We start from the raw sequence: 23,190 nt of genomic DNA on the forward strand, positions 1-23,190 counted from the left end.
AATGGCAGTTGCTGAGCCCTCCAAACAAGGAAAAATGTAATTGCCTGTGGGGGTTTGGAGGAGCAGTGAAGAAGTGGGTGGAGGGGGGGGTGGAGATTGCCGGCTCTGAAGATGGCCGCCTAAGCGTAGAGCTCCGCCTTTCAATAAACTATCCTGCATGAATCCTGCATTCACCCGAAGCCATGGCCCCGCAAACCGCATGCCTGCACAGCTGAGAGGACCCTCTTCCTAATGGGATATTCCGGCCCCGAAGAGAGGAAGCACACGAGGAGTGGTGCGTGAGTTCGAGCGGCGTGCACACTAGGCCGCACATCCCCGGACTAAATTTTGCTGCAGGCCAACCGGAAGCGCTACCGAGCCGGACGGCTGTGCCGGTTCTACCCGGCCGGAGCTCCTTGATTTTAAAATAACACCCCTCGATGCTCCCGCTGTGTGAGGGTGATCGCCTGTGGCGAGCAACGCTCAGCCCCAGCTTGCAGTGGGTCGCTGAGGGCTGACGGGGCGCTTGATCTGCGGGACTTCGCTAAAGTTGAGTGCCCTGAGGCGGAAGCTCGTGGGGGAAATTGGACTGGTGCAGAGGTGGTCGTGGCGAGGCGGGCCTGCCTTGGGGTGCACCCGGACCTTTGCTGATCCACCGGTTGGATCCGATCTGCAAAATTTCGCCGCTGTGTCTTGGGAGTGCAGCTGAGAGGGGGGCACGCCTCTACATTAATAACTCTCTCTGCCTTGCACACTGAATTACAACCTGCACTGCGAAGCCTGGCTTTCTCTCCACCTGCCGCTACCTGCCGATGACGCTGGCCGACTGGTCCTGCTGCCACAATAGGACCCCCCCACCCCACTGCTGCTGCGGATGCTGTCTCTGGCCGATTTGGACACGAAGTACACATTAGGGTTTTTGGGGTTGGTGCCCTCTATTCTGGTGAACTGGGAGCCCCCTTTTGATTTACTGGGGATATGCCGAGTTACCCAAGCCCCTACGCGGAGTGATTTGCAGTGCCTGCGGCTGCAGAGATGCCCAAACTGGCCTGCTGTGGGCCCTTTGCTCTATTTGGTGTGCTGGGCTGCTGACCCGGTGAAAGGCACGACGAACTGTGACCACTTGCTGCCCCACTCTACTTGGCCTAACTCTGATATGCAGTGCTTCATTTCTAGTTGTTGTGGGGCTGCTACTTCTGGATCTGCTAGGTCCTACTGGGACGAGCTGCAATGGGCAGAACTGACAAAACGCCACAGAAGCTTTTTTTCGAACAACGCAAACCCAGAGACCATTCTCAGACTGCTGAAGACGAAGAGCAGGAAAAAGAGCGGGAACATGTGACACATGAAGGAGATCTTAAATCCATGCTGGCTTCTATGGAAAAAGGACTGCAAAACTCGCTTAACGGTATTGGGGACGAAGATTGACTCCCTTTCCTACCGTATGGACCGGATGTCTGAAAGGATAGACAAGCAGGCTGAACGCCTTGACATGGCGGAAAGGCGTATCACGGAGGTGGAGGAAGCACAGACTGACATGGACACCGGCCACAAACGTATGGACCGAGCGCTCCAAGTGTTGCTGGACAAGACGGAGGACTTGGAGGCAAGATCTCGAAGAAGTAACCTGCAAATTATTGGCCTGCCGGAATCGAGCTCTACAGGCAATATGGAGCAGTTCATCGAGAAACTACTGATCACGCTGTTTGGCTCGGACGCCTTCTCACCCATGTTTGTGGTTGAACGAGCACACGGCTCCTTTGGCCCGTGCCCAACACCTGGAGCCCCTCCGAGGCCCATAATAGCAAAGCTACTCAATTACTGTGATAGGGACGCAGCGTTAAGAATTGCAAGGGAGAAACAGTCTTTGCACTACGAAGGGTCTCAACTTGCCATTTTCCCAGACTTTACCGTGAAGGTGCAGGAGGCACATCGTCAGTTTGTGTCACTCAAGAACAGTTAAGAGACCAAAACATTGATTATGCGATGCTGTACCCGGCTCGCCTGCGTGTCAACCGCCAGGGAAGGTCGCATATTTTCACTGACCCCAAGACGCTGCAAAAAACCATAAAAGACTGGGCAAAGGAGTGGAGATGTAGCCTTGAAAGGGGGGCCTTGGCTGGAGCGCAGGGAGGCTCCCTGGAGGAACAGGATTGAGCTTTCCGTTTGATGCACAGATAAGAATTACATAATGGGGGGACTGCATCTATCGGAGCTAGTCTGTTTATGATAACAGCTATTGTTTGAGGCAGGTTAGATTTTGTGGCATTCATTCATGCTGCTCAGTTATGCTGTTGTGTGCATGCTGCCCTCACCAGTCTGTCCCTTTGGTGTTGAGGGATTTAAAGGGTTATGTACAGGGTTGCACGGATATAACATGGTCGGGTGTGTAGGTCTTTGGTTAATGCTTAAAATATGCATTTGGAGTGCGGAGTGCGGAGGGCTGTCGATTATTGCCCATTTGGACAACAAGGTACAGTTGGCAACCTCCGCCTACGCGTGTTACACACACTTGGGGTTTTCGTTATTGTTGTTTTCTGGTGGGAGGGACAGCTTTTTTTCAGTCCACTGCATTGCAATGTATGTTTTGTTTCACGAGGAACTATGGGTATTGTTTTGTCAGGTCCTAGTTGGGGAGATCTTGATGTGGGAGGGGGGTGGAGGGTTGTTGAGACTCAGACACTGCAGTACACACGATATTAGACAACTTCACTTGTTGCATGGTACCATGGCACTATGCATTACTGAAGTATGGAGACGATGATTGACCCTGGCACAAGTGTAGAGGAGATTGGTCGAGATCTCCCAGCTGACACACTTAGAGCACTCACATGGAACGTTCGGAGGCTAAACGATCACAGAAAGGTCCTTAAAGTCCTCTCATACCTAAAGAGACACAATATAGATGTGGCTCTTCTACAAGAAACTCACCTCCCACCTAATTCCCCTATGCTGCGGTGCAGAGGCCTGCTAGGTAACATTCATGCTGCCGGCCTCACCACACACACGAGTGGAGTAATTACATGGATCAACCCTAGGTCAGCACTCACCATCGGCCCACTGTTTACTGATACCGAAGGTAGATACATTATCATTAGGTGCTGTGGGAAGGGCATGGACTTACGTATTATTAATATATATGGCCCAAATTGTGATAACACAGAATTCTTTACAAAACTAGCGGACAAGGTGGGCAGTTATGGCGAGGGCCATCAACCGTGTGTGGGGGATTTCAATCAAGTTAGCAGCCCCGCATTGGACAGGTCAGGGGGGCCTGAGAGGAATACTACTGCTGCAGCTACAGAGATTGAATGTGCGCTGATTAGATTTGATTTGACGGACGTCTGGCGTTTCAAATTCCCGCACGCAGGTGGCTATACACACTATTCTGCTTATCATAACTTACATACCCGAATCGACTATTGGTTCGCAGCTAGGTCTCTTTGTGCCAGGGTCCAAAAATGTCAGGTACTACCACGAACACTTTCTGACTACTCGCCGATTCTATTGGTGCTGGATGCACCCAGCACGCGCATACCCCAAATCACGTGGCGGTTTCCTTCCTACTCCCTACTAGACGCCGTTTTCAAGGAGGACCTAGCTGTGGCTATTGAGACCTTTTTTGAAAAGAATGTGGGCTCTGTGGATGATTACCAAGTTGTCTGGGAGGCATTCAAAGTTTACATCAGGGGGATCAATATCTCAAAGCACTCGGGGGTCCTCCGCTCCATACGTAAACGTCTGACTGACTTAGAAGGGAAATTTAAGATTCTTGAGCAGCGGTTGCAGACGGACATAGATAGCTCAGACAAGGAGGAGCTTGCAGAGTTACTAGGCGAATATAACGCAGTAGCTGACGATGAGATCAAGCACCTTGGTAAATATGCCACTGCTAGGGCGTATGGCGAGAGCGAGCAACCTGGGTCGGTTTTAGCGCAACTACTGAGGAAACGCAGAGAAACGTTGAATACAGTATGGGTTAGGTCCACTGAGGGCGAGCGTTTAACTGTAGTCTCTGATGTGGCTGATAGATTCCGGCAATATTATTCCGAACTATATGCCTCTAGAAACACTCCGACCGATGAGGAGATCATTGATTATCTGGCGTACATATGACTCCCATGGCTCACTAACACATAGGGGATTTCTCATGAGGCCCATAGAAAAGGACGAAATCCTTCTTGCTTTATCTAGCATGAGGTCGGGTAGCGCTCCTGGATCAGACGGCCTCACGGTGCATTCTACAGGGCTTTCTTAGATATATTGCTCCCACAGCTGACGACGCTCTTTGATTATATGTGCGTTACAGGGCATAGACCAACGTCAATGTCCGAGGCAGTGATAGTTGCACTCCTCAAGCCCGGAAAATCCTCGGAGGACTGCGCATCGTATCGTCCTTTGTCTCTGCTTAATGTGGACACGAAGATATTTGCAAAGATCCTCGCAAACAGGCTGGTCCCCCTGGTTCCAATCTTAGTGGCACCAGAACAAGCGGGGTTTGTACCTGGCAGAAATTTAACTGACAACTTACGCACGGTATTTGGTGCCTTGCAACATATCAAGCCGGAAACGCCCGCTGTGGCGGTCTTCTTAGATATAGAGAAGGCATTTGATTCTCTAGAGTGGCCGTTTATGAAGCATGTCTTGACTAGAATGGGAGTGAGGCCAGTCTTTTTACAATTAGTTGGTACACTTTACAGCAAACCCACTGCCCGCATAAAAATAGGCAATATAGTGACGGACTCCATTCGCATAACACGAGGGACGAGGCAGGGCTGCCCATTGTCCCCATTGCTTTATGCTTTAGTGGCAGAACCCTTAGCATGTGCGTTGAGGGAATATCATCAAAATCGAGGTATAATCTTCCCACGATACAAAATTATAGTATCACGTATGCTGATGATACCCTCCTATACATCAGACACCCGGAATCTAATCTCTCGGGCGTACTTCGGGAGGTGGTGCAATTTGGTGGGCTTTCAGGATTGCACGTCAATTGGTCAAAGTCTATCGTCTTCCCTCTCACGCCAAATACCCCTCATTTTGAGCTTGACTACCCTCTGCAATGGACCACAGACGTGGTCCGATATTTGGGAATTAAAATACACACTGACTTTGACATGGTATTTAAAGAAAATTACGGGACGACGTTAAGCAAGCTGGAGGACGATGTTGAGAAGTAGATAAAGCTACCGCTATCCCTTCTTGGTAGAATATCCATCATGAAAATGGGGGTGCTGCCGCGGCTTCTGTTTATATTTCTTAATATTCCCATGGTGCTGCCACAAGCCTTTTTTGACCGTCTCACCTCATTAATGGTTCGACTGGCGTGGGCGGGTAAGCAGCCGCGCATGAAGTGACACATTTTAGTACTTCCCTATTCTATGGGCGGACTCGGCGCGCCGGATTTTAATTTATATTATAGGGCCGCACAGTGTTTGCATGCATACTATTGAATGCATGGTCCCCCGAATATACCACATCTTCCCGTAGAGTCGGAGGTGGCTGCCCCGCTCCCACTCCCTGCTCTGTTGTTTCAGGCTGCAGATCATAGGACTTGTATATCAGACTCTGTAAATGCCACAACGCATGCCTGGCACCATCTATTGCAATTACAGGCTGGTGCAATACTATATTCCCCATCATCTTTATTAGATTAGTGTATATGGTTACCCCCTTGTAAAGAGAAAGGGGTTACACAGGCTCTTCAAGCATTGGGTATACGCGAGGTGGGGGAGTTATTTGACGATGGTGTTGCTAAAAGGTGGGAGGACTTTGATGCTGATAAACCGGAACTTACCACATTGACGAGATTCCAATTTCACAGAACAGGACATGCTTTGAAAGAGCTATTGGGGGACGACTACCTAGAACCACCTGAGCTATCTGCCTTGTCTCTCACTATACGAGCGAAATCCCCGAAGCGCATAGTAGTGATCATTTACAACTCATCCATGTCATATAGAGCAAACCGGTATACCAAAGCGCGCTTGGAATTGCAAAGGGACTTGAACATAGAAATAGCGGATAGTATGTGGTTCTATTGCTGCTCCAGCACAAAGCGGATCTCACTTAATGGTCGACACCGCCTGGTACACTTCAAATACCTAAATAGGATATACTACACACTGCAGAGGCAACACAGGTACGGTTTACAGGAGAATGCGAATTGTGACCGATGTAAGGCGAGGTTGTCAGATTTCCTCCATCTGGTTTGGACGTGTCCAGGTGTCGCAGCTTTCTGGCTCTCGGTCTTCAACGAAGTGGGTCTGATCACGAAGTTGCCCCTTGATCCCGACCCGGCGCTGGCTCTGTTGGGTTACTTTAAGCTAATTCCAAAGGAGGTTCGTAGGCTCATAGACATGGGAATGCTTATGGCCAAGCGTAGGGTTGCTATTAACTGGTTTTGTGGCCCTCTCCCTACGCTCGCACATGGCATACTGCTCCACACAGACAGAGATGTTTAGTGAGCTCCTCCCTCCGCGTAATAGGCCCAAAAACTTCTGGGAATTGTACAACACTTACCAGTACACATCTGCTAGTGATATTAATGGTTAATCCTCACAAACATGAAGTTAACTTGTGCACGATGGAAGTTAACCCTTACTTACCTCTTTGTAAAGGCTCCTCTCAGATTATTGTGGATGTACATCATAACATGCTGGGTCATCTTCTATTCACCTAAAGTGATTAAGCCAGCTAGTGGAACTATATGTTTGAAGTTGTTCATTGATCTTTTGTAACTTCATCGATTGATGCTGATGGTCACATGCTGAATATATGAGTAATGTATAATGTAATGCTGCAATGCGGAGTCTCATTGTTCTATGTTTTTTGTAAACTCAATAAAATAAATAAAAAATAAAAATAAAAAAAAGAAGGGGGTGGAGGGATCAAAGGTGGGGAGAAAATAAAAATAAACCCAGGTGGGTAGAGGAGCCAACAACAGTGTATGAAGGGAAGAGAAACATGGAGTGTGGCCACATAGGGAGAGTCACCCAAAAGACAGAGAAAACCGCAAGTGCATGGTGGGCAGAGTTTGGATGAGGAAAGCAGCACTGGAAGATGAGAGCTAGAAAACACATGCACGCTCATGGGGTGTTGAAAGAAAAGGACAACATTGGTTCCCTGAAAGTGAGCAGTGGAAAAAAACAAGTCAGTCAAGCAAAAGGATGGTAAAGGGGATGTCTCCAGTGAAGGGACAAACACATGATGGATAAAGCAAGCCATCGAATAATGGGCAAGCAAAATAGAGCGACAATAAAGTCAACCAATAATAAGCAATAGGCGGACTTTAATCCCATTATTGGCCTTTCGAAAGGCAAGACGTGAAAGTAACACCTGACTCAAAATAGCAAAGAAAGAGTACCATTATTCCATGGAGTAATACAAAATAGGCTTAAAGGTGAACTTGTATGGGAGAAAGGAAACAACTGTTGGCAAGTGTAATGCAGCGCAATAAAGTTTCGCAACACAAAGCCTGTTAACAAGATTCCTGCTCACTCGTCGAAAAGAATGTACTCGCAGTGGTATGGGAGCAGCAGCCTTTCATAATTCTAAGCAACATACAGTCACTGTATAGCTTTTTAAAGTAAACAAACCAACCTCGGGAGCCTTAGCACTGGGACGAGTAGCTTTCCCAGTCGAATAAAGAATGATATAACGCATGGGAACAAAATGGCGCGCAGTGTCTGCACAGTGGTGGCGCGAATGCAATACCGTAAAGGGGGTCGAGTCGCTTTCTTCTCCTTGGAGGATTTCTTCCCCTTCCATCGCTCACTCAGCCAGGGTCGCGGCACGTGTATCTTTGGCAGAGGGATCCGAGGAATGATGCGTGGTAGGAACAGCTGGGAGAGCGCGTTGGTGAGCCTCCAGCCCACATGCGGGGAGCAGCACGGGGTCGACGAAGGCTTATCACTTGGGCTAAGGAAAGGATTTGCTGGACCATTTATTTCAGCCTATTAGAAAAACAGAAGGAAACGCTCAAGTAGGGTGCACTTAAATGCTGAAAAAGGATGAACAGAAAGGCAACCAACAACACACCTCTGAGGCGACTGTACCAGTTTTGACATAGTTTCGTACTGCTATGTAGTTGGGTGTGTTTCTGTTTGGATTCGATAGCATGAGTAGATGCAAACGATACAAAACGAACACACGTTTTTGAGTCACACGTTGGAAAAATGCTGCTAAATCAATTGATGTTTTGGAAAACATTGCTTTAAAAAAATGTGTTTTCTTTTTCTCCTTCAAAGTTTCATTTTATCCCAGTGTTCAATATTTACAATTGATAGCAAACCTTTTTTCAGACGTGCCAAGTTTACTTCAAAATTATGACCGTAAATGTAGGATTGCTTCTTGTAAGGTGGGAAGAGGAATACAGATATGCAAATCTTATGATGACGTACATTTTGATGAAGCAGTTGACTCACAAGAGACAGATGGCACGGCTTCTCCCACAGCCGTTCCACCTTCACCGGCTTTTACGTCTAAACTATTTGGCACACAGTGGGAAGAAAGATCTCGGGGCTCGGCTTTAGAAGCTCGACTCTCCAGCCATAAAGTAGCTATTACTGGCAAGACGTTGCCCTGCTGAAAGATGTTTGGCCTATGCATGCAATGCGATCTAAGCTTGAGTGGGAGCTGGGCACTGTCAAAGGAAATGTGGGCCAGGAGAGACACTTTCAGTTAACCCAAGGTTAGCCATGAAGAAATGGGGGAGCAATTGGAGTTTGAGCCCTGGCTTTCCCTTATAAAGAGTTGAGGTTGACAATGACATGTCATAATTTGCAGGCCTTGTCTTGGGAGCGAGAAACTTCCCTTATTTCCACATAACACAGAAAATCCCCAGCTTACTTCTTGGCATCTAGCTGTGACTTTGACCGATGAAATATGCCACTTTCAAAGATGTTGAACAATCACAGGACGAGTTCCCTCCAAAACCTACACACAAAGGCCACTTTCACGGTGCGCAGGTGACCATTGCTTCCCGTGCTCCAAAAGGAAAGCAGTGGCATGGAATGCAGCAGACCGCTGGAGTTGGGACTGCCAGTGTCCAGGTTCACTTCCACCAAATGATCCCAGCCAACTGGTGGCTGCCACCCCAGGGCAGCTAAGAGAGAAACCAGTGGCTGCCTGATCTGAACCTGTGCAGCAGATGAGCCTGGGCAGGTCGCTCTCTGATGCCCTACCAGGCCTGCCAGCACCAATTTCGTGTCATCAAATGACCGTCAAGAGCAAGAGAGCACCTTATACTGAATTGGCCTGTACATGTCTATGCTTCCTTTTTGAGTAAAACAAGCACTTGAAGGGGTATTTGTTTGAAAGGGGTTTGTTTTTAGTGGACAAAGTCACATTTGGAGTAACAGTAAAAGAGGTTGTTGATTTTGGCAAACAGGCTCTATTGAAGAGTGAATTATAATCCCAAACAATAAGTAATACCTGCATTACTCAAATAAACATTAAAAGATCAACAGCAAAACAAAAATTCACCAAATTAAACTGAACAAAGTACCTTGCGTGCGCAAAATCAAGCTTTTTCGCATTGATCACACACATATTATAAACACTACAGTAACACATGCTCATAAGCATACTTTAGCTTCATGTTGCACACACATTATTAACCCAGGAATTTTCATCCTGGGTCTATACCTATACAGAGCTGCATGATTCCAATGCACGTATCTGCAGCCGGCTCACAACGATTATCATTGGAAACACTGGTATCATTCAGAGAATCTCGCTTCAAATCAGCTGACGTTTGATTCAAGGTGTCAGTGATCTTTGTTTAGAACGAGGACCAGAGTTTTGTCCTGAAAACCTTATTATACCACATATCATTGCAATACTAGGTAACTTGACATTTCAAACTGGTGATCACGAGCTGTATTTTTTCCTGTAGCGCTGATATCAGACTTGCTTTGGTTATTTCCGAAAGCATTCCAACACAATATAGAAAACCTATTAGGATTTCTCACATTAGAGCAAGAATTGTTAGGATTTTTGCTTAGGAAAGAAAACGCAAGGAACAGATACACAACTCGGCTCCCACTGTTTGCTGGCAACTGAAGGTCTCTCTTCAAACACTTTCCTCTTAAATTATCCTGCTCTACTTTACCATCTGCAGCAAATGGATCCATACCGCATGGTGCTGGAGAAACAACCTCAACTGAGCTTCATTTCCCTCAGCTGCCTTGTTAGACTCATTGTTTAAATCAGACGTAGCACAGGCAATTGAGGAATTCTTTGATGCTAATATGGCCTTGGTGCCCACATCCTTGACAGTTTGGGAGATCTTAAAGGAGTATGTTTGGAGATCGCCCTTTCCAAAGAGTTGGGGGTCCTTAAATCAATTCAGATGCAACTTCTCTCTCTTGAAACACAAATGATTATCACACAGCAACATTATGAATCCTCCCCTGATGGGCGGAACTTTATGGGCAGCTTGCTCAGTTTAGAGAGACTGCATACCATGGAGTCACTTATTTGGGAAAACATGCCAGAGCATGGATATTTTGTGAAGAAGAGAGACCTAGTAGAAATGCTCACCTGGCTCTTAAGGGCACCCGCCCAACAACAATCTTTCCGCCTTTTCGTTCCCCTACAGGGGCTACCGTGCTAGGTGTGGAGCCAATCAAGCAGGAGTGCTACAACTTCTATTGAGATCTTGAGAGAAATGGGGCTTCTGGTTGGCTGAGGTATACACCCAAGCAGAGCCCACCACTCTAGTCAGGATAAGCTAGATACACACCTGAGATAACCTGTGCTCACCCTCTGGTAGCTTGGCACAAAGCAGGCAGACTTATCAAAAAGAGGCAATGTGTAAAGTATTTGTGCAAAACACAGACAGTAACCCAATGAATACACCACAAAAAAACTCCACACAGGTTTGTAAAAATAGCTTAGTATATTATCCATAAAACAAGATCAAAACAAAAAAATGGAATGAATACTAAAGTATACAGGTAAATACTGTGCTCAGCAACATTCACGATCAATAGTTTAAAATATGGAAGGCTCCAAGTACCATTGGACTTCTACTGCGGCAAAAACAGTATTTAAAGCAGATGCCTAGATGAAGGTGCTCCACGGGTCCCTAAGGACCTGCATGGTTTAAGGCTCTGTGCTGACTATGAGCAAGCGCCTCGGCATTCAAGGACCTAGTGGGTCCAGTGGCTCACACACAGTACCTGCAGTGAAAGGCGGCGATCTCTAGGGGAGTACTCCGTCAACAGTCCCCTGTGTCGGCAAGCCCGGGAGGGGTGGTTGTGATACAGTTTCCTGCCTGGGCCCAGAGGAGCGAGGCTCTCCGTAAGGGGAGGGACTAAGATGCGACGTTGCCGGAGAGTCCTGAGGTTCCCAAGGCAATGCGTCATCAGCCCCCATAGGAAATAGGAATCTTGTGAGGAGGCAGGGCGCTCGTGTGTAAACAGAGGTAAGCGCTCAATTGTGATCCCAGCAGTCAGGCAGGGCCGCATTGGAAGCTTCCTTAGGCGCAGCGGAATATGTGATAGAATCAAGGTGCTCAGTTGCTCTCAAGGGAAGCACTTGTGCTCTTTACATGGAATGCTGCCTATCAGGCACACTCTGATTGTTTGTTAAAGGTACCACTTCCAGACTCACAAGTGACAGAATTCCAAAGCAATTACAAGCAAGTGAAAAATGTAATGGCCTTGAGATTTCAAGAACAGGGGACAACCCAGCAAGCCCTTGGAGAACACTTTGGTAGGCAAAGCAAAAAGTAGCAGGCAGCAGGCCAGCACAGCAAGGCAGGTAGCAAAGGGGCAGTCCCTCCTGCAGCCTAACAAATAGTAGGTCATCACAGCAGAGCAGTTAGCAAAGTGGCAGTCCTTTCTCGTAGCACAGCAGTCCTTCTGGAAATGTGCAGATGTAGAGCCAGCAATATTTGTTCAAAGGTCCAGAAAGTGTCTGATTTGAAGCGGTCAGAGCCCCAGCACTTATAACCAAAAGTGTCTTTGATGTATGGGTTGACTTCAAAGGAGCCCTCTGAAGTGCACTAAGATCCCTTTCAACCCTGTCCTGTCTGCTAGGCTACAGGTGGGGAGTAATCAGCCCTTTGTGTGTGGACAGGACACTACTTATTGAAGTGTAAGTGCCAGCCCCTCTCAGTCCTCCCTGCCCAGGAAGACCCATCAGAATGCAGATGAATGCAGATGCAATTGAGGGTCCTATGTTTGTGGCTGTCTAGTGGGAATTCACAAATGTAGCTGTCACCCATCCCAGACGTGTATTTGCAAAAGGGTATCAGGCACATAGAGCAGCAAGGGCAGAGAAATATACTCTTTATAAAAGTGACATTTCTAAATTAGTAAGGTTAAATCCAACTTCACCAGTAAGGAGGATTTATCATTAACAATCCAAACATATAAAACATGAACAACCTATTCCCCTTTGATCAGGAATTACCACTTAAACAGGTAAAAGGGAACTCCAAATGCTATCCTATGAGAGGGTTAGACCTCACAGTAGTGAAAAAAGAATGTAGCTGTGTATCACTCATAGAACATGCAAAACATAACAGTACATGTCCTACCTTTTACTTACACAGCACCCTGCCTTTGGGGCTACTTAGGGCCTACCTTAGGGGTGACATATATAATAAAAGAAGACTTAACGGCTTGGCACGTAGTTTTAAAGGTGAAGTCAAATGACCAATAGGACTGCACACAAAGGCACTGCTGTTCCAGGCCTGAGAAAAATTTGAAAGGCTACTTTCGTGGGTGGCATAATCAGAGCTGCTGCCCACTAGTAGCATTTAACTTATAGGCCCTGTGTATATGGGATAACACTTTGCAAGGGACTTACAAGTAAATTAAATATGTCAATCATGTATCCACCAACTACACACATGTTTTTGGGAAGAAGCACATACACTAAAATGCTCAGAGTACTAAGGCCAGCAATAAGATACAGCAAAGCATGAAGGTAAAATGCAAACAAATTGGGGGAAGAGCACCATAAGGATGCCAGGTCTAACAGACCTCTACATGCCATAGCTTTCATCTTCTATTCACCAGAGACCTTTCTATACGACTTTACTTTGGCGTTGATGGAGGGTGGGGTGCAGGATGTTCCTCAGGACACCAGTAACAGTACATGAAGTCCTAGAAGTCATAAATAGCTTTTCAGGTGGCAAAGCACCTGGGTCTGACGGTTCAACCATTTAATTCTAGAAAGAGTTTATGGATTTACCACTCCTCTGGCTCCTTGAGCTTTGCCTGTCATCTCTTGAGCCCAATAGCCTACCCCCACTACAAGAGATGCTCTCATCTCTAGCCTCTTAAAGTCAGGACAAGACCCCTGAGAGCGCTACTACTACAGACCGATCTCTTTATGGACAAAAAAATACTATCTCTAATCTTGGCTAACAGGCTAAACCCATTAATGCCCAGTTTGGTTAGACCCAACCAGTCAAGCTTTATACCCAGCAGGGCTACTTCTAACAAGCTTCGTATATTATTATCCCTGAATCACCGACTAAAACTGAGACTCAGGCAATCTTGGTATTCCTTGATGCCAAGAAAGCCATTGACTGGGGGCGTGGCTAGCTGCCGTTGAGAATGGCCGCTGCCTGAACGAGCTCCTACCGTCCCGCCGCCTATTCTGCCGCATCCTGTGCCACCCACGAAACTTACCTGTGCTGAGGTGGCTGGATTCCTCTCCCTACCCTGCGGAGAGGCTTTTGAGCTCCTGGCGGTGCGTGTGTGGGCTTGCATCGCCCTTCCCGGCTGGACACTGCTGGCAGCTCCCCGGAGCAGATTGGAGTAGGAGGAGGGCCTGGGCGTGCAGGCGGGCAGACTCTGTGGGCTCTGGGTCTGCCGGCGCGATGCCCCCTGCTTGGCGGTGGATGCAGGGCATCTGAGGTCGTGGAGGGAACCGCTGCCCGGCGTCGACGGCGGAGGTGCGGGCCCCCAGTGATTGCCGTCATGGCTGAAGGCCCAGGCTCTGCGGCCTCCGCGGCGGGGGCGTGGCGTTGTGGATCCGGAGGCTTGCCAGTGAATGATTGAAGAACCCGCCCGGAGTCGAAGTGCGGTGACTCGGCGAAACGGCTCGGGAGAGGGTGGCGGCCGTGATTGGTGAGGCCTGACAGAAGCTGCACGACCTCGCAGGGCAAAATCGAGGTCCCGGCTGCGGCCTACTTGCAGGTGTGATGATTAGAGAGAGCCGGTGTAAGGAGAGCCCTACGAATACCGCTGCTGGGCGGAGGATGCCTGAAGACTGCTGGGGACTGTGAGGGTGCCCACCGGCCGCCCTGCTGTGCCAGAAACCTCGTGAGCCGAGAGGTAGGAGTGGGGGTACGTGTAGCTGAACCCTGGGGGCTGAGGTATAGTTGGAGCCACGGCTGGAGGGACTCTTGACTGGCGAACTGGGGCTACATGGGCCCGGCTGCTGAGACCTGAAGTATGGGACGGGCTGCTGACGCTCAGTGTGGACACCGGGGCGCGCACTGGGCAAAGACACCGTGTCCTTGGGTTCCGGGGGATGCTCTGGATTGAGGGTGTCTGGTGCGGAAGGGTCCCCCCCCCCTTTTCACTGGAGGTGAGAAGAGAGGGCCGGCGCTTTTTACGTGCTTGCAGGAATCGCGAAGAGGGTGCTGTTGGACTGTTCGTGAGGGGAGGCGCCCTGACTGGTGAGTCCCCCGTGCCACGTGCGGGCAGACCGGTTTTCGCAGAGCTGAGGTGGGAACCGGGGAGCGCTCCTTTCTCTGAATCGATGATAGTATGGGAGGCTTTAGCACCTCTACCGGACACTACTGCAACCAAGTGACGTGGAGAGCGGAGAGAGACGCCAAGTGCAGGAAAGGGATGCATTTGACTCCATCATATTGAGGACAGTAGCTACAACTTGGGAGGTTCAGTCTGGGCAGCTGAGGCTTTGGGGCTGCGATAACAAAGAAGTGGCCTAGGGAGTATAGCGCACGAACTGGGTCACTCCCGTCAACAAATTGAAAGCGTCTTGTGTCCTCATCCAGTGAGTTGCCTGGTACTACGCAGCCATGGCGACGGGAGGGAAAGGTCCCAAGGCCAACGCCCCTAAGCAGCTTGCAAAATTTGCATGGTCCAAAGCAGGAGACAAGGGTGAATTGCCGCAGTCAGAGGGGGACGGTGGGGCGGTTGCCTCTGCACGGGGCCCGGAGCCAACTCTTCATGATGTCATGGCGGCTATCAATGGGGTGCGTTCCTCAGTGGACACGGTCAATGTAGAGGTCTCTCTGATTAGAGCTGACTTTCGGAAGATGGACGAGAAAGTTAAAGACCTCAAGATAGTCACCAGCGCCCTGCAGAGGGATACGTCGGAACTTCAAACGCAAATGCTTGAAATGCAGAAGAGGCAGGAGAGGATGTCGCAACAGCTTGATGACTACGAAAGCCGGGCCCGTCGATATAACATTCGTATTTTAGGGGTTCCGGAAAGAACGGAAGGGCCGACCGCTGACCTGTATGTAGAGGATCCCATTACGAAGCACCTGAAGCCCAAGACTTTGTCTAGCTATTTCTCTATTGAGAGAGCCCACAGGGTGCCAGGAGGTAGAGCAAAATCAGGAGCGCCCCCAAGACCCCTTATTGCCCGGGTTTTCAACTACCGGGATAGGGACATCATCCTCCATACCGCATGCTCCAATCTCCCGCTGAGGATAGATAACTATGAAGTGGCCTTCTTTCCCATTTCACGGCCAAGGTTCAAGCTCAGCGCCGCAGTTTCCAGGCGGTGAAAAGGGAACTACGAGATCGGGAGGTGAAATACGCGCGGCTGTTTCCAGCACGGCTGGGAGTGGAGTCGGAGGGCAAGTTGTGGTTTTTTGACTCACCGGAGGCAGTCTGGGAATGGCTAGACGGTAGAGCAAGGCGGGAAGCCACAGAAGAGATCGACCTGGGAGACCGGGCCAGCACAGAGGTGCCCGTGCGGAGGTGGCGAACAGTGGCTCAGCAGAAAGCAACAGTCAGCTGACGGAGCAGGACTGAACGCCTAAAAGTGCAAGTAGGGGGGCATGGGGGGTGGACATTCCTAACACAGCGAGACTTTTATTATGGGACCTCATGTAACGGGGCAATTTGAGGGGTTTCATTGCTATGATCTGGCAAGGACTAGATGTTATTAAGCGTGGGTGGCTACAATGCAAGTTAAATGTAATGTGCATATGCGGGAAGGGGAACCATATCACCCCGTGCGTTTATGACATTCTGGGGGGAGAGAAGCACTCTGCCATGTTTGGGGGTGGGTAGTTTTGAATCCACGGGCAGGGGGGCAGGGTGGGGGGTTGGGGTTGAGGGGGGAGATGGGGGGGGTTTGAAGGTTATTTGGTTTCTTGGTGGGATGTACGAGTCAACGATCCTAGGGAGCGATGTCATTGCGAAGCAGAGGGGACGACCAATAATGGACAGACTGTTGTATAAGTTTTCTTCAACTGCAATGATCCGTTCGAGTGATGAGTATTTTGGGACTTGGGATGGGGGGGGATAGAGACAGGACACTTTCTGTACTGACCTGGAATGTTAACGGAATGGGGGACAAGATCAAGAGAGGAATAGTGCAACAGTATTTGAAGCGACACTCTCCTGATGTGGTTCTGCTGCAGGAGACACACCTGGTGGGGCAAAAGACTAAGGCCCTCACTAGGTGGGGGTATAAACTACTGGTCCATGCAGATTATACATCGGGGTCCAGGGGAACGCCGATTCTGGTTAAAAAATCCTTACCTCTCATAGTTTGTAAGATATGGGCGGACTCGCAGGAGTGGAGGCCCAATGGGATGGTAGACCACTTAATATAATCTCGGTTTACTTACCCCCCGCTCTGGGCAAGGTAGCCTTGGAAGATCTTGGGGGGAGATTAACGGAACTCCAAGAAGGTGCGTTGATTATGGGAGGCGACTACAACATGACATTGGATGACACGGTCGATTACCATCCACCGAGATCACAGGCGAAATCCAATGTCTTGATGGCTGACTTTGTGGCGGCGCTGGGGTTGGTGGATGTAGGTCAGGCGTTGCAGCCCACGGGCAGGCTCTTAACCTTTTTCTCGGGCATTCACCCCAGCTTATCACGTATAGACTACTTCCTTACACATCTGTCATCTGTGGGCAATTTCGTAAAATCCCAAGTTCTGCCGAGGGGCATATCTGACCACTCCCCGGTCTGGGTGGAGTATACACACTGGGAGAGGCAGGCACGTACCACCATCGTTATTAACCCATGGCTCCTGCACATACCGGACATAAGGGAAGAACTCCGTAAACAAACGGAGAACTACTTCTCGGAAAATGTCGGATCAGTCACATCCGCTCAGACAATATGGGAGGCATATAAGGTGGTTCTGAAAGTGCAGGCCTTATCTTTGAAGATGGGATACATCACTAAGAAGCGTGAGCTTGTGGCGCAGGTGGAACATTACCTTCCTAACGTAGAGAGAGAGCATGCACAGCATCCTTCTCCTGATACGGCGCACATGCTTCTACTGAAGCAGGATGAATATTGGCTTAAAACCAGCGAACATATGGTAGCCAAGTATCGCCACACCCAGCATAGAATATATGAAATGGGGGATAGAGCGGGCAGGACACTAGCTTTGTTAGAGCGACGAGAACAGGGATCGAGATGGGTACACAAGCTGACAACGCCAGGGGGTGACGCAGTGTCACACCCACAGGAAATTGCAGAGGAATTTGTGGCTCACTTAGAAAAGGTGTATTCCCCCTCTACTCACTGCGCGGCTGCGGACTCGCGTAAGCTTCTCCAGGATAGTAACGTGCCAGTCCTCTCGGAGGTGGATTGGGAGACATTGGATGAGGCTTTCTCAGCTGAAGAGATTGGCAAAGCTATAGGGCAGATCAAGTCGGCGAAGGTGATGAGATCCAACGGCATCCCAGTTGAATTTTTAAAAGCTACTGCCACCCGCACGATTCCGCATTTAAACGCCATGTACAAGGAGAGTCTGGAGATGGGCCGGTTGCCAGTGGATCAGAGATTTGCTACTATTGTAGTAATCCACAAGACGGGCAAGCCGGCGGATGCATGTGGCTCCTATAGACCGATCTCGTTGATCAATGTGGGGGCAAAGGTGCTAGAGAAAGTTCTGGCCAATAGGCTGGTGTTGGTTATTGAAACATTGGTCCATCCGGACCAGTCTGGGTTTCTACCTAGAAGAAATACGGCCCTCAATCTAAGGCGCATACATAACGTAATGGCACGTAGAAAATACATTGAGGAGGACGCCGCGGTGCTGTCACTCGATGCCTCAATGGCCTTTGACTCCATAGAATGGCCATACATGTTTGAAGTCCTAAAAAGGATGGGTCTGGGTCCCAAGTTTATAGCCTGGGTTCGGCTGTTATACACAGATGTCTTGGGACAAGTGAGGGTAAATGGTCACACGTCCCGGGTATTTAGGCTCCGGAGAGGTACTAGACAGGGGTGCCCTCTATCCCCGTTGATATTTTCTCTGTTGCTAGAGCCCCTGGCGGCCTGGATACGCAAGGATGTTATGGTCTGAGGGATGCGATGGGCGGATGGTGTGGAAGATCGAATATCCCTATATGCGGACGATATACTGCTGTACCTGGCTTCCCCATACAGGTCCATATCGGTGGTGCTTGACATCTTTACAAATTTTGGTAAATACTCCGGATATGCGATCAATTGGCACAAGTCTGTATTGTTCATGCTGCAGGGCACGGTTCCGAGGCTCCCGGCAGGATGTGCCATAGTGGTGGCGGGGGAAGGGTTCCGGTACTTAGGAATTTTTGTTACTTCCGACCCGAATCTCTTTTATAGCTCTAAGCTGGCCCCCACCGTTAGCTAAATTGCGAGCGGATGTGCAACATTGGAGATCCCTTCCTCTTTCGTTGCTGGGAAGAGCTGCGCTCTTTAAGAGGCTGGCCCTCCCTCGCTTCCTGTATATCCTTCAGAATTGCCCATATAAAGTTCCAAAGTCGTATTTCACGGCAGTGGAGGGGGAGATCCGTACGCTGTTGTGGGATGGGAGGGCCCCAAGGGTGGCACTAAAGAAGCTAACAAAAAGCTGGTACGATGGATGCATTGCGCTTCCTGACCTGCAACTCTACTATTGGGCAGCGCAGTTGGTAACTGTTAATTATTGGATATACCGTCCTCCAGATGACCCAGCGTATACTCTTGATCGATACCAAATGGATCGATCCGGCTACCTGGGAGCCCTGTACATAAGCGATAAGAAGAATAGGGGGCGATTCTTCGGGCCCACCCTATACACTTTAAATATCTGGCGAACAGTACGGTCTCGACTTGGCTGGACTGGCGTCCTTACAAAGGCAACGCCACTTTGGTATACGCAGCAACTGGGCATGCTGTGTTGCCAGCTCGGGTTTGATAAGTGGGAGTTTATAGGCATCTCGACAGTAAAAGACTTAGTTAAAAAGGGATCTTTACTTACATTTGAGGACCTCCAGAAGCAGTATCACCTGGCTCGGGGAAAAACATTTAGATACCTGCAAATTCGGCATGTACTGATGATGGCCTTCTTGTCATACCAGAATCTACACCACTCGAGGATAGGTTGCTAGATGGGCCCCCAAATTCGAAGGCAATATCTCTCACATATAAGAAATTATGTAATAATCTCCCGGATACCTTTCCAAGACTCAGGGAGCGGTGGCAGGGTGATCTGGGATTGATTAGTGATGAGGACTGGCAGGATGCCCTTATGTCCCCTCGGGAGGCGGCCATTACACTTAAGTTTAGGCTGATCCAATTGAGGATATTACACCGCTCATACATGACAGGACAGATATTAGCGAAAATAGGATCCAGAGCTGACGACTTATGCTTGCGGGGATGTGGCCAGCAGGCTACATTTTACCACACTCTTTGGAGCTGCCCGAAGATGCGTAGTTTCTGGGAAGAGGCCTCGGAACACATGCAGGTGGCACTACATAAAGAGATTGTACTAATGCCACAACTGGGACTATTGAATATCTGTGAGGCGACCGACCTCACGGAAGTGGAAAAGCAATTCACGACGCTAGGATACACTTTAGTTAAAAGGGAGATAGCGAGAGGCTGGAGGGGAGTGCTTATACCACGAGTCCACACATGGGAAAAGGAGCTGGATAGATGCGTGCTGGCGGAAACGGAAGTCTTCTTAGCAAGGGGGTGCCCGAAAAAGTGGGGCAGGAAGTGGTCGATGTGGAACAAATATCGGAGAGATCCAGTGGTGTTTCCAATGGTGGAGTTGGACATGTATAGAAGTACAGAAGGTGCAACTGTGATGTAATGTATATTTTTTGTCTAATAACAGTTTATTTACTATACATATGCCAGCCAAATTTGTCGTCCTTTTCTGTATCCATGACAGTGATTTTCACCAATAAACACATTTAAATAAAAAAAAAAAAAGAAAGCCTTTGACTCACAGGAGTGGCCCTTTTTTTCTCAGTCTTCTGTGGGATGGGATTTGGATTTTGTTTATTAACATGACAAAACTGTTCCACATGGACAGACCTCCCGGGTCACAGTCAACCGCTGCTCACAGGGTCATTTGAAATGGACAGGGGCATGCAACAGGGCTGTCCTCTTTTGCTGCTTTTATTTGCTCTGGTCTTAGAGCCACTCTCATCCCTGTGCAGGAGAAACATCTTCATAGAGGTTTGTGATTTCCCACACAGCAGTATCTCATCTCAACATACAATGACGGCATGCTGCTATTTGTTAGAGATCCCATTACATATCTTAACCCCATCATTTGAAACATCATCCACTTTGGTGGCTTTACTGGGTTACACATTACTGGCAACAAGACTGGAATATTCCCGCTTCATATAACACAACCCAAGTCACTCTGGACTTTCCACTAACATGGAGACTTAACACAGTTTGATTACTTGGTCTACGGGACCTGTACTTCATTATAACTATGACCAATTCTGGACAGCCAAGCGGCTCGGATTGAGAGATAGATTACTCTTCCCTTATCCTTGGCAGGTCAGGTGGCACTGATTATGATCCTAATTCTCCCCAAGTTTCTGCAACTATTTAAAAAATATCTCTGTCCCACCTGGGAGGAAAATGTTCTCTTGTCTCCAAACGTGGGTGCCAAGACGCGTCGGGGGCAGTAAGACTTCAGGAGTGAACTGGGAGAGACTCAGGCATGCTTATGAAACAGGCAGATACACAGTTCCGAACCTGGAGCATTACTTTCTCGTGGCACAATCTCTTTATGACATTTACTGGATCAGTCCAGGGTTCCCAGTGCCCCATCTCCCAATCTACTTGAATGGGCAGACTCAACACTATGCTCGCTGCAAGGCACACGTGCCCCAGTAATTATATTGAGTAGGTCTCTTGCATGCAGTGGGCCATGTGGACACTGTCAAAGAGTGCAGGACTCTTGTTGCTTTACTCCCCAAAAATGTCTATTTTTGACAGCCCATCTTTACCCCCTCCATTGGACAGATCTATTTGCGACAGGCTACATGGGTTGGAGACAGCTTTTTAGGGAGGGCCACTTCTTTTCCCTTGAGTAGTTTCTGTCCCTGGGCAAGACCAATGCTCTCAACATTTTCTCCTATTTTAGGATCCGCCATGTCACTGCAGGCCAGTGGCCTGACTTTCCCTGTGAACCACAAGAATTCCTGCTTCTCATACAAATGTACATATCAGCCAGTACCAGGGGTTGGGTTTCCCGCCTGTTTAGAATGACTGAAAGCCTTCTACCTCCATCTGATGATGTCCCATCGGGCGAACTGGGAGGTGAACTTGGATTTCTTATTGTCGGACAACACCTGGGGTCATTGCTGTGAACAGATTAAACATGTCTCTGTCAACCACAGACACAGACTTCTAGACTTTAACTTCATTAACTGAGTAGACTACACACCACTGCGTTTGCACCAGATGGACCAGGCCCGGGCTTTGAATGCAAACGATGCTCTACAGACCCCGCTGTCTCCGTACCCATGCAATAGGGCTGGCCCCCGATCCAAGCATTATGGGTTGAAGTAGCCAGCACAATCAGTGAAATAATACATGTACCAATCCCCTGTTCCCTGCTCCCTATGCTCCTGTTTTTATTTGTAGATATACACCATTTCAAGAGGGGACTAGTGGCTTTACCGTTACTGTTAGTGCAGCGCCGCATGGCCCAGGCGTGAATGAAAGGTCCTGTTCCCGAGCAATGTGATTGGTTAAAGGAGGTGACTTTGTGTAATGAACAAGCTGTAACATATGCCTCTCTGAGACTCCAAGAATGAGGCCTAGAGACATATGGGGGCCATACCGGGAATATATTGTTCAACTTGCTGCTTCCACCGACCTCAAATATCCTGGTTTTTATTAAAGGGTTGTATGTTCTGTTCTAACCTCAAAGTCAAAAGCGTATTAAACAGATTTACAAATAAGCCAAAGTTTACTTAAAAGCAGAACAGAAAAACTTGCAAACGGTGAGTTAAATATCTCAAAGCCTCTTGATGTAATACTCTCTGAATAAATCAAAGTCAAGAGCGCTGAGAAAATCATTCAGAGTATTTATAGAGCTCAACTATCTCCAGTTTCCTCCATAATAAGCACCAAGGTGCGATAAACGTTTTCTTTCCCCAAAAAATCGAAATGTATTTTTATCAAAATGAATAACCAATTTGGGGGCATGTTATCAAGGGCAATATCGCTGCTTTAGCGGCACTTTTTGCCGCTAAAGCGGCGATATTTTTATCGCCCTATTAGCAAGCTGTTGCTAACAGCTGTTAGCGACATTTTACTGTCAATAGCGCCAGTTTTTATGCCTCTTTGCATGTCAGCGATATTTATCGCTAATGACATGCAAAGTAGGCATTCCCCACTAAAAGTAAATGGAAACAGTCGCCAAGAGAAGTTCTCCCTATTATCAATGACCGCGTTGTGATAAAAAAAGTTGCGCTAACCGCGATTATCATCGTAAGCTAACGTCTGCAAAAATCCAGACTTAGCTATACATATAATGGGAGGTGGATTCTATGGCTGAATCCACATCTCCCTATCATCAAGGTTTTCCCTATCGCTGCAGGAATATTGCTGGATTTTCAGCGATATTGCTGCATTTCGCCGCTATCGCTGGATTTTTTATCGCCTTGGAGATAAGCGTTGATAATAAAGCGCTATCTCGGCGATGTAATCCAGTGATAGCCAGCGATAAATAAACCCGTGCTAAGCACGCTTAGCGATAATTATCGCTGGCCGTTGA

General features: G+C 48.4%; 1 protein-coding gene across 1 annotated transcript in view; it reads right to left on the reverse strand.

Annotated features, from left to right (window-relative positions):
- TMEM232 (transmembrane protein 232) overlaps window positions 1-23,190 on the reverse strand; it is a 684,788-nt gene that overhangs the window by 307,869 nt on the left and 353,729 nt on the right. The window contains exon 12 of the mRNA XM_085640765.1: window positions 7,699-7,937. Within this exon, the coding sequence (XP_085496891.1) occupies window positions 7,699-7,937 (239 nt within the window). The remainder of the gene's footprint in view (window positions 1-7,698; window positions 7,938-23,190) is intronic.

This window comes from Triturus cristatus, chromosome 2_1, assembly GCF_964204655.1.
Source record: "Triturus cristatus chromosome 2_1, aTriCri1.1, whole genome shotgun sequence".
Lineage (NCBI taxonomy): Eukaryota > Metazoa > Chordata > Amphibia > Caudata > Salamandridae > Triturus > Triturus cristatus.